Source organism: Myxocyprinus asiaticus, chromosome 14 (genome assembly GCF_019703515.2).
Source record: "Myxocyprinus asiaticus isolate MX2 ecotype Aquarium Trade chromosome 14, UBuf_Myxa_2, whole genome shotgun sequence".
In the NCBI taxonomy this organism is placed as follows: domain Eukaryota; kingdom Metazoa; phylum Chordata; class Actinopteri; order Cypriniformes; family Catostomidae; genus Myxocyprinus; species Myxocyprinus asiaticus.
Window position 1 is genome coordinate 19,030,439 of NC_059357.1, and position 12,702 is coordinate 19,043,140.

Consider the following 12,702-nt stretch of genomic DNA (forward strand, 5'->3'; position numbering starts at 1 on the left):
GGGTGGGAAGTCTGAAAGATCTGATTTTTAAATCGACATTGTCTCCTACGTCCACGAGGGCACAACAAATCAATATAAATATATAGGTCATTCTTGGTATTTGAAAATATTTCAACTACATTTAATTAATTGTCTGAATACTCCACAACATTAGGCACATATTAAACCTCCAAAAAATTATAATTTCCCATCTCAGGCATCAAAATACTTATTTCCCTTTTTTTTCCGATTTGGACACTTTTTTTTTTTTTTTTTCTTTTTTTTTTCTCAACCCCGCCACGAACCTCATACTAGTTTAATGACTAAATATAACATATATGACAGTTTTCATATTTTTAAATGATGACGCTACAAAAAGTCAAATTGTGTGTCTGTGGTCTAATTTTTGTAAATTTATTAAATACACATTTTTAACTTAAAACCTGACTTTTTTTTTTCTTTTGTGCTAGCTCTTAACATGTCAGGCTGTTAACAATACAGGTGATGTAACAATACTTTGATTTTTTTATTTTCACATTTTAATTATCAAATATTGTCACTCGTCACAACTCTCCCACCACTAGGCGACTTGTATTCATATTTTTAACATGTTTTATTGAAGTATCCATGTTTTATTCCATAAATCTGACTTTTAACAAATGTGCATAAAATTATAGTCAAATTTAGCTAATTTTAAAAAAAAATATTCAGTGAAAAAAGTAAAACGATAAAAGAAATGGTTCAGTGCCAAACATAACTTTGCCCTTTTTTCCTTAAGTGGCATTAGTATGGTTGTAAGATGGGAGCCGAAGAGCCAGGAAGACGGAGAAGGGTATAGCTGCATGCATAGCTCCAAAAACGGCAATTGCATATGGGGTGGCCAGGCTTCGGTCCATAGTGCCACCCCCTATCTCCGCCTTTGCTCACAGGATGTCACATGGGGATGTTGGTAGACAGCCACATCTTAGAAACTGTAAAGTTTTGAGTAAAAAGTCCAATTTCACAAATGCTTGTTTTATCTAGCAGTGGTTTATTGATTTCAAACACTCAGATCAATATTGTCTTCAGTTATAATCTTTTTTATTTTGTCAATTCCCAAACAAAAATCCCAGTATTGAGCTGTTCAGATTGTAGTCCAAAAACTCTGAAGAGAATTCGCCATGTGTTCTTATGGGTTTTTATAATGGGATTTTTCAATTTATGAGTAAAATAAGGTCTGTAGTAAACATTACTTAACGATACATGGACGTTATGTTCTACGACATAAATCACACACTTTCATACCTCAAACATGAATTTTGAAGCCGTATTGAATTGCATACTTTAAAAAACAAACGGTGGCTTCAAAATGCACGTTTGAGTTATGAAAGTGTGTGATTTACTTAAAAATTGTCATCAAGGCTGAACAGCTTTATCCGCCAGCTTTTAACTACCTCCCTTAGCACCTGTTGCGAGTAGCTATAGATAGCAGTCTGAACGATGGGGCGACACGTTGGGGTGGAGCGTCATGTATGTATGGTATGGTAGGCTATTTTTGTATAATTCTTTTTTTCATTTTTTTTTCTTGCTAACTGCATATTCAGTTATTGTGCACTAAAATATTTACATGTAATTGCATTTACAATGTAAGCAGGTCTCCGTGGCAGCTCTCCCTGCAACGGAAAGATTTTAGCCCCACTGCATTTTTATCAGGTGTGAGTATTATTGATATGGTATGAATAAATTATGTAAATGACTGTGTACTGCTCATAGCTTTACTCTTTGCAGATTTTATATGCTCTGCTGTATATACGCTATTGTATTTGTTGTAACTTGAAGTTATTTGTCATTTTGTGATTATTCAGAGCTCATCTTATACTTAATATGTTGTCTTTGGTTGTCACCATTATTGTGATTTGTATGTCAAATAAGGAGGTCCATGCGATGTAAAGCATTATTACGCACATACGGAAATGCACTACAATGCGATTATCTAATCAGCAAATTGTGACAGCAGTGCACAGGGTTGGGGAGTAATGAAATACATGTAACGGGATTACGTATTTAAAATACAAAATACAAGTAACTGTATTCCACAACAGTTACAAATTAAATCATTGGTAATTAGAATACAGTTACATTCAAAAAGTATTTGATTACTTTGCATTTTATTGTCATTTGTTTCATTTAATATTTAGTCCTTTCAGATGGAAAACATTTATACATATAAAGTGTCCAAAGTGCATTTGAACAGCGGTGAAACACTTTCTTATGATGGGTTACATTCATACGAGCAGACAGAGAAGTACACTTGAAGTAAGTTTGGAGCGCAAGAAATAGAAATAAACCTTGTGTAAATTGTCGGCTTTGCGCTAAGTTAAAATGTTATTTCTAGTCATTTTAGATGCATGTTACCAGGCACGATCATATTTATCAAGAAAATTCAAGTTGGATCATAATTTTTTTTCTAGTGAGACCTTTGATATTAGGGCAAAAATCATATTCTTGATGAAAATGTTTGTATTGTTTTCCTTTAGAAATATCTAAAAATCCTTAAAACAAGATCAATTTGATTTATCTTGTTTTAGGAACAACACTGTATAAGATATTTAGGTTTTTCAGAGAATATATATTTTAATGTGTGTATTTGTCTTACTGTACCGGCAGAGTTTTTATAGTCAAAACAAGTAAAATAAATCTACCAGTGCTGAAGAAGTAATCCAAAGTATTTAGAATACGTTACTGACCTTGAGTAATCTAACGGAATACGTTAAAAATGTAATTTTACAGAATGTAATCTGTAGTGGAATACATTTCAGTAGTAACCCTCCCAACCCTGGTAGTGCAATTCATAAAATCATGCAGATACGGGTCAGTAGCTTCAGTTAATGTTCACATCAACCATCAAAATGAGAAAAAAATGTGATCTCCGTGATTTATACCATGGCATGATTGTGCCAGACGGGCTGGTTTGAGTATTTCTGTAACTGCTGATCTCCTGGGATTTTCACACACAACAGTCTCTGAGTTTACTCAGAATGGTGCCAAAAACAAGAAACATCCAGTGAGTGGCGGTTCTGCGGACAGAAACACCTTGTTGATGAGAGAGATCAACGGAGAATGGCGAGACTGGTTCGAGCTGACAGAAAGGCTACGGTAACTCAGATAACTACACTACTACTACTGTAGTGAGCAGAATAGCATCTCAGAATGCACAACACATTGAACCTTGAGGCGGATGAGCTACAACAGTAGAAGACCATGTCAGTTAATTTATTAGGACCATAGTCCTAATAATGTGCTCAGCGAGTGTACATGCAGTAGAAAAAAAAAAAAAATTGTCTTGTTTACATTGTAAATGTATGGTGCTAATGCGCTAACACATTATACTCCATAATATGTGCTGATAACACTATTGTAAATAATGATGACACTGATACTACTGCAAAGATGGATGAATAAGAGTGTTAATGTTCAGAATACAGACAAAAGAACGATGATAAAATAATCTTTGGGCATGTGTGTGAATGGCTTGCAGCTGCAGGTGGCACATGAATAGGTACTTGAAAGTGTTTGAGTAGATTTGATTGCTTTTGAAGACTAATTCGAAGAAACAATCGCATGACATGGTCTTGAAAAATGTCTCTACACGAACGATCGTACAGATGTAGGTAAGTTTGCACCAACTCGCTAATAAGTCTGCATATCGGTGTGCTATGACTGATCTTGACTGACTAAACAGAATTTGCAGTCTTCCTCAAAGTAGGTGGAGCTTAAGGTCCCACCTACCAATGACGTAGACTAATGGCAGTGTTTAGAAGGCGGTTAGATGTTTTCCTTAAAGTTCGCCGATTTTGTATGAAGTATATCGGGGCCTTTCATGATGTCTGGTCAATCATGTCTTTAGATGCAGAGTGCGGCTTTAGAGAGACCGGTCTCTTCTCCGTGCGCATATTATGACCCTTGCTCTCCACCGGCCCGCAAGATGCCGAGCCACTGAAGAAAGCCGCCACCCATGCGTCCTGACCAGAAAAGGCACGTATGCATCCGACCGTCCCTCTCCCTACCTGAATCAAACCCTTCTTTGCAATGCCCCACCTTCAGATCACCGCGAGGATATCGTGTTTACCTTAAGTAATATTACACTCCCCTTAGACATTTTATTTACAGCATTTTTGTTTAATAAACTCACTTCGATGGCGCACAGCCGCTGTCTGTCTTCGCTTACAAGGGTTGGATATTGGGGAGAAGAGTGAAATTGGCAAAAGGCAGACTCGAATTCGTATTGCCTGCACTGATAGTCAGCTACCATTCCAATGCCACCACGTCAGTACTTAGATATAACAGTAATATTCCAGCAAAACACGTTTTTATTAAGCACTATCAGTGACATGGAATAAATGCGTTTGCCATTAACTAGAAACCTTAAGAAAATGTTATTCAAACGTAGATTTTAATTGGCATACAAAAACAAAATGGTAATATGTAATTAAAATGTTAAACTTAGCCTAAATATTAGAACATAAATAAATCACAAAAGTTAGAAACAAGAGTAGACATATGCACGAGGATAAATAACTGAGGAGTGTTACTTATATTTCAAAATAAATTTCTGTGTAGCATAAACACACATAATAAATTCCATCGTCTAAACTATTCAGCGTTCACAAGAAATATTCTGAAGGTTTAAGAATTGCTCTCTATCAGACACTACAAGGTTCTCGTCTCGTCATTTGTACCGCCAGAAAACGCCAGAAACAGCTAGAAGTGAGAAGAGAGATGAGTTGACCCGCCTTGAGGGAGTAGCCGCTCGACTGTGCCGCGTTTGATTGGTCCAACTCGCGGGAGCTTTCGAGAAACTTCACGAGCAGAAGCCTGAGAATATAAAACACGAGTAAGATGCTGCTTTGTCGGTATGAATCGGAACAGATCGAGTTAGCGAAGAGTTTTAGGCAACGAGCCACAACGAACACTGAAAGAAGGGATCTAATTCAGACAAGGTAAGAGGAAAAATATTTTATTTCCCACTATTATTTTTACCCATTGTGTTTGGATACTTATGAGTAACGAGCAGGGAATTTGTTGTTTGCATGTATAAAACAAAAATATAGAGTGAAATTTACTACTAATAGTACTAATATATACTGGGACATTGATGTAAGTGATCTGAAACATATAGGCTTTACAAAGTTAATATAATTATTAATATTGTAGTGAGAATTAGTGTTTTATACATTGTATTGATTTTCATTTTTTGTTGTTGTTGAATATAGGTACACAATAAAAAGAAATCAAACATGTCATCTGCAAAAGGAGTTGCTATTGGAATTGATCTGGGCACCACCTACTCCTGTGTGGGGGTGTTTCAGCATGGAAAAGTGGAGATCATCGCCAATGACCAGGGAAACAGAACAACACCCAGCTATGTTGCATTCACAGACACAGAAAGGCTTATTGGAGATGCAGCAAAAAACCAGGTGGCCATGAACCCTAACAACACCGTATTTGATGCGAAGAGGCTGATCGGCAGGAAGTTTGATGATCCAGTTGTCCAGTCTGACATGAAGCACTGGTCCTTCCAAGTCATAAGTGATGGTGGAAAGCCAAAGGTCAAAGTTGAGTACAAAGGAGAGACCAAGTCATTCTATCCTGAAGAAATCTCCTCTATGGTACTTGTGAAGATGAAGGAGATTGCAGAGGCTTACCTGGGACAGAAAGTGACAAATGCAGTTATCACAGTTCCTGCATATTTCAATGACTCCCAGAGGCAAGCAACTAAAGATGCTGGTGTGATTGCTGGGCTGAATGTCCTCAGAATTATCAATGAGCCCACAGCTGCAGCCATTGCCTATGGACTTGATAAAGGCAAAGCTTCAGAGCGCAACGTCCTGATCTTTGACTTGGGTGGAGGCACCTTTGATGTGTCCATCTTGACCATTGAAGATGGCATCTTTGAGGTGAAGGCCACAGCTGGAGATACTCACCTGGGTGGGGAAGACTTTGACAACCGCATGGTGAATCACTTTGTTGAAGAGTTCAAGAGGAAACACAAGAAGGACATCAGTCAGAACAAGAGGGCACTGAGGAGGCTGCGTACAGCTTGTGAGAGAGCCAAGAGAACACTCTCCTCCAGCTCTCAGGCAAGCATTGAGATCGACTCCCTGTATGAGGGCATTGACTTCTACACATCCATCACCAGAGCACGCTTCGAAGAAATGTGCTCAGACCTCTTCAGGGGAACACTTGAGCCTGTGGAGAAAGCCCTGAGGGATGCCAAGATGGACAAGTCTCAGATTCATGACGTTGTTCTGGTCGGTGGATCAACAAGAATCCCTAAGATCCAGAAATTTTTGCAGGATTTCTTCAATGGGAGAGAATTGAACAAGAGCATCAACCCAGATGAGGCTGTGGCTTATGGTGCTGCAGTCCAAGCTGCCATCCTCATGGGTGACACTTCCGGAAATGTCCAGGATCTGTTGCTGCTGGATGTGGCTCCACTATCCCTGGGCATCGAGACAGCTGGTGGAGTCATGACTGCCCTGATTAAACGCAACACCACCATCCCCACCAAACAGACACAGACATTCACCACCTACTCAGACAACCAGCCCGGTGTCCTGATCCAGGTGTATGAGGGAGAGAGAGCCATGACAAAAGACAACAACCTGCTTGGAAAATTCGAGCTCACAGGAATTCCACCGGCACCTCGTGGAGTCCCCCAGATTGAAGTGACCTTTGACATTGATGCCAATGGAATCCTGAATGTGTCAGCGGTGGACAAAAGCACTGGCAAAGAGAACAAGATCACCATCACCAATGACAAGGGCAGACTGAGCAAGGAGGAGATTGAGAGAATGGTGCAGGAAGCAGACAAGTACAAAGCAGAAGATGATCTACAGAGAGAGAAGATTGCTGCCAAGAACTCCCTGGAGTCTTACGCCTTCAATATGAAGAACAGTGTGGAAGATGAGAACCTGAAAGGCAAGATCAGCGAAGATGACAAAAAGAAAGTTATTGAAAAATGCAACCAGGCCATTAACTGGCTAGAGAACAACCAGTTGGCTGATAAGGAGGAGTACGAACATCAGCTGAAAGAACTGGAGAAAGCCTGCAACCCAATCATTACAAAGCTCTACCAGGGAGGGATGCCAGCTGGAGGCTGTGGAGCTCAGGCACGTGCCAGTGCAGGGGCTGGGTCCCAGGGGCCCACTATTGAAGAGGTGGATTAACTGAATTTGTGGACTATAAAAAGTGGTACTTGTCTGTCAGAACTCACTTTTTTACAGATGAAATTGGAATGATTTGTCATAAGTTCCTGGTTATGCAGGAACATGACTGTGTGTGGAGGTCCTTTTTTATCTTTACTGTACAAATTACTTGCAAGGAACTTGTTATATGACATTGCTGCTCTTATTTTACTGTTCCATTATTTATTTAATACAGTCAACTTTAATGTGGTCTGTATAAAAAGTGTATTTTGTTGATAATCTGTTTTATGGATAATGAATGCTGTTAATAAAGTTATTTATTTTTTTCCCATTAAAATTTAGAAGTTATTGTCTTTTTTTTTTTTTTTTGTCAGTTATGACATTTCAACAAAAATACACAACTCAATATTTAATAGTATAACATAAGTATTAAATTTTTTTGTGCTTTTACATTTTCTGTCAATACCAAGTTAACAATATTTACACTGACACTTAATGCAATTTTGCATTAGTTTCAATTTCTTGTAGGTGGAACATTTAAAAAAGTTGTTTTATAAAAATGTGGAAACATTGACAACAAATTAAAGTCTTAAAGGAATAGTTCACTCAAAAATTAACATTTGATCATTTATTTGCCCTCATCAAGTCCCAAACCCATATAACTTTCTTCTGTAGGAGAAAAAATAAATAAAAAAATGTTTCACAGAATGATAAACTCAGTCATAATTCACTTTCGATGAATGGATAAAAGACACAACGAAAGGAAATGGTGACTGAGGCTAACATTCTGCCAAACATCCTATTTTGTGTTCCTTGAAAGAAAGACATTTGGATGTGAAACAACACAAGTGTAATAAATGACAACAGAATTTGTATTATTTTGAGAGAACTATCACTTTAATGTTGAGAACAGTATGTTGGTCTCACACACTGTATTGAAAGTTATATATTAAGAAAGATGAGACAACTTATTTGGGTACATTTCATGTACATTGCTTGAAGATTTGTAATAATAATAAAAAATTAAAAATAACTTTAAAAGTGTTTATATTTAATTGAACAAAAGTCGGTTATAAACATTCGATTTTTGGAATTCTATTCTGAAATTGTAAATATAGTTACATCCAGGCTTACTACACCTTTTAAACTCACAGATATTATTAAAATCGGTTTTCTGATTAAATAATTGCTATTATTGGATAATTAACCCAGTCAGTGAATGTTATAAAGTTTGTGTAAATGCAAAATTCATTATTGAGACCATTAGTGCATTCTACAGATACGTTTATTTAAATTATGCGTTTGTAAAAACTTTATCATTAAGACACATAAGACGGTGTCAACAATTGCTCAGCATTTGCAAAGGGTTGTTTTTTTCTAGTGGTCTCGGCTCGAGAGAAATAAAAAGCGCACTTAATATAATGCACGTAACAGCGACCTCTGTTGAAAATGGCGCAGAATGAAAACGTGATTAAAACTTCTCAAATGTTCCAGAAGCATCTCTAAATTTATTTGTAATTCAAGGACCTGCTCATTCTGACAGACATGTACAACATAAATGAACAAATAAATAATAATAATAATAATAATAATAAAGAAATCAAGAGGGTTACTCAAATGAACTGTCATATTCCAGCAAAACACGTTTTTATTAAGCACTATCAGTGACATGGAATAAATGCGTTTGCCATTAACTAGAAACATTAAGAAAATGTTATTCAAACGTAGATTTTAATTGGCATACAAAAACAAAATGGTAATATGTAATTAAAATGTTAAACTTAGCCTAAATATTAGAACATAAATAAATCACAAAAGTTAGAAACAAGAGTAGACATATGCACGAGGATAAATAACTGAGGAGTGTTACTTTTATTTCAAAATAAATGTCTGTGTAGCATAAACACACAGGAAGCATTATTACAGAAAACACACATAATAAATGCCATCGTCTAAACTATTCAGCGTTCACAAGAATTATTCTGAAGGTTTAAGAATTGCTCTCTATCAGACACTACGAGGTTCTCGTCTCGTCATTTGTACCATATGCAGAAAACGCCAGAAACAGCTAGAAGTGAGAAGAGAGATGAGTTGACCCGCCTTGAGGGAGTAGCCGCTCGACTGTGCCGCGTTTGATTGGTCCAACTCGCGGGAGCTTTCGAGAAACTTCACGAGCAGAAGCCTGAGAATATAAAACACGAGTAAGATGCTGCTTTGTCGGTATGAATCGGAACAGATCGAGTTAGCGAAGAGTTTTAGGCAACGAGCCACAACGAACACTGAAAGAAGGGATCTAATTCAGACAAGGTAAGAGGAAAAATATTTTATTTCCCACTATTTTACCCATTGAGTTTGGATACTTATGATGAAGGGTCGTATAATAAATCAGTAACGAGCAGGGAATTTGTTGTTTGCATGTATAAAAGAAAAATATAGGGTAAAATTTACTACTAATAGTACTATTATATGCTGGGACATTGATGTAAGTGATCTGAAACATATAGGCTTTACAAAGTTAATATAATTATTAATATTAATATTGTAGTGAGAATTAGTGTTTTATACATTGTATTGATTTTCCTTTTTTTGTTATTGTTGTTGAATATAGGTAGACAATAAAGAAATCAAACATGTCATCTGCAAAAGGAGTTGCTATTGGAATTGATCTGGGCACCACCTACTCCTGTGTGGGGGTGTTTCAGCATGGAAAAGTGGAGATCATCGCCAATGACCAGGGAAACAGAACAACACCCAGTTATGTTGCATTCACAGACACAGAAAGGCTCATTGGAGATGCAGCAAAAAACCAGGTGGCCATGAACCCTAACAACACCGTATTTGATGCGAAGAGGCTGATCGGCAGGAAGTTTGATGATCCAGTTGTCCAGTCTGATATGAAGCACTGGTCCTTCCAAGTCATAAGTGATGGTGGAAAGCCAAAGGTCAAAGTTGAGTACAAAGGAGAGACCAAATCATTCTATCCTGAGGAAATCTCCTCTATGGTACTTGTGAAGATGAAGGAGATTGCAGAGGCTTACCTGGGACAGAAAGTGACAAATGCAGTTATCACAGTTCCTGCATATTTCAATGACTCCCAGAGGCAAGCAACTAAAGATGCTGGCGTGATTGCTGGGCTGAATGTCCTCAGAATTATCAATGAGCCCACAGCTGCAGCCATTGCCTATGGACTTGATAAAGGCAAAGCTTCAGAGCGCAACGTCCTGATCTTTGACTTGGGTGGAGGCACCTTTGATGTGTCCATCTTGACCATTGAAGATGGCATCTTTGAGGTGAAGGCCACAGCTGGAGATACTCACCTGGGTGGGGAAGACTTTGACAACCGCATGGTGAATCACTTTGTTGAAGAGTTCAAGAGGAAACACAAGAAGGACATCAGTCAGAACAAGAGGGCACTGAGGAGACTGCGTACAGCTTGTGAGAGAGCCAAGAGAACACTCTCCTCCAGCTCTCAGGCAAGCATTGAGATCGACTCCCTGTATGAAGGCATTGACTTCTACACATCCATCACCAGAGCACGCTTTGAAGAAATGTGCTCAGACCTCTTCAGAGGAACACTTGAGCCTGTGGAGAAAGCCCTGAGAGATGCCAAGATGGACAAGTCTCAGATTCATGACATTGTTCTGGTCGGTGGATCAACAAGAATCCCTAAGATCCAGAAACTTTTGCAGGATTTCTTCAATGGGAGAGAATTGAACAAGAGCATCAACCCAGATGAGGCTGTGGCTTATGGTGCTGCAGTCCAAGCTGCCATCCTCATGGGTGACACTTCCGGAAATGTCCAGGATCTGTTGCTGCTGGATGTGGCTCCACTATCCCTAGGCATCGAGACAGCTGGTGGAGTCATGACTGCCCTGATTAAACGCAACACCACCATCCCCACCAAACAGACACAGACATTCACCACCTACTCAGACAACCAGCCTGGTGTCCTGATCCAAGTGTATGAGGGAGAGAGAGCCATGACAAAAGACAACAACCTGCTTGGAAAATTCGAGCTCACAGGAATTCCACCGGCACCTCGTGGAGTCCCCCAGATTGAAGTGACCTTTGACATTGATGCCAATGGAATCCTGAATGTGTCAGCGGTGGACAAAAGCACTGGCAAAGAGAACAAGATCACCATCACCAATGACAAGGGCAGACTGAGCAAGGAGGAGATTGAGAGAATGGTGCAGGAAGCAGACAAGTACAAAGCAGAAGATGATCTGCAAAGAGAGAGGATCGCTGCCAAGAACTCCCTGGAGTCTTACGCTTTCAATATGAAGAACAGTGTGGAAGATGAAAACCTGAAAGGCAAGATCAGTGAAGATGACAAAAAGAAAGTTATTGAAAAATGCAACCAGGCCATTAACTGGCTGGAGAACAACCAGTTGGCTGATAAGGAGGAGTACGAACATCAGCTAAAAGAACTGGAGAAAGCCTGCAACCCAATCATTACAAAGCTCTACCAGGGAGGGATGCCAGCTGGAGGCTGTGGAGCTCAGGCACGTGCCAGTGCAGGGGCCGGTTCCCAGGGGCCAACCATTGAGGAGGTTGATTGAAATGCCTCAAGAACTGAATGGTGTGAGGACTGAAATCTATTTCTCTTTGATTCTTTAATTTCCTTCAAGCCTCATTGTGTTATGAGTGTATTAGTATTTTGTACTCATTTCACCTCTACATTCTAATGTTTACACCTTTGTCTTTTTTAGTTCATAAATTACAAGAAACTTGTTACATCATTGCACTTTATTAGTTCATTCCCTCTTGCTATTTAAAAAGTGTTAAACTTCCTATTAATGATAGGATTAACATTTTAAGACAAGATTCTATTTAAGGTGACAAAGTTACCCTGAAATTTAAGTGATTATATAATTTATTTTTCCTTTATGTTTTGTTACAGTCTAATGTTGATAATTGTTGTGGTAAAATGTAAATAAATTATAAGTTTTTTTAATATTAAATTGTGTTTTGTAGTCCTTTAAAAATTTACAATAAGTAAATATAATAAGCAGTATTATCACAATGAAAAATGTGTTCATTTACAGTACATGAGATTTATTTTCCAAATAATAATAAAAATAGTAGATGCTACACTTGCAGGTTGTTTTGAAAACACAAAAATAGCAAGACTGTTAGCATTGTTGGACACAATAGACATTATTCATAGCAGAGCCATTTATTTTTTACGGGAATTAAAATGAGGCTGTGAGGCATAGACTTGCCATATCTTCAATGACATTCACTGTATAAATCTATCAAAAAGTTCCTAGATCACATTTAATTTTCCACAACTCATGTTGACTGGATTTTTTTGTCCACTGAAATGTATTGGAAAGATATTTTTCAATATTTTGTCATCGGAACGATCCAAAAACACTTTAAACAATTCTACAACCCATTGGAGAGATTATACGTCCATTCCAGACAGCCTCGATGTCATTCTCTTCAAAAATCAAAGTTCTTAGATATATACATGTCAAAAATACATACTTATGTCTTTATGCTTTGTCTTTAATAAGTTTTTTTTTATTCT

General features: G+C 38.0%; 2 protein-coding genes across 3 annotated transcripts; both read left to right on the forward strand.

Moving 5' to 3' along the window:
• Positions 1-4,822: 4,822 nt before the first annotated feature.
• LOC127451902 (heat shock 70 kDa protein-like) lies at positions 4,823-7,526 on the forward strand. Its single transcript, XM_051716954.1, has 2 exons — positions 4,823-4,958; positions 5,232-7,526. Exon 2 carries the CDS (start codon positions 5,256-5,258, stop codon positions 7,185-7,187), a length of 1,932 nt encoding a protein of 643 aa, XP_051572914.1. The 5' UTR covers positions 4,823-4,958; positions 5,232-5,255; the 3' UTR covers positions 7,188-7,526.
• Positions 4,823-12,095, forward strand: LOC127451903 (heat shock 70 kDa protein-like). 2 transcript variants are annotated; one of them, XM_051716955.1, is made up of 2 exons: positions 4,823-4,958; positions 9,775-12,095. In XM_051716955.1, the coding sequence occupies exon 2, from the start codon at positions 9,797-9,799 to the stop codon at positions 11,726-11,728; it is 1,932 nt and encodes a 643-aa protein (XP_051572915.1). In that variant the 5' UTR covers positions 4,823-4,958; positions 9,775-9,796; the 3' UTR covers positions 11,729-12,095. The 2 variants fall into 2 exon arrangements, with proteins under 2 accessions (XP_051572915.1, XP_051572916.1); XM_051716956.1 differs by lacking the exon at positions 4,823-4,958 and adding an exon at positions 9,227-9,473.
• The last annotated feature ends 607 nt before the right edge of the window (positions 12,096-12,702 follow it).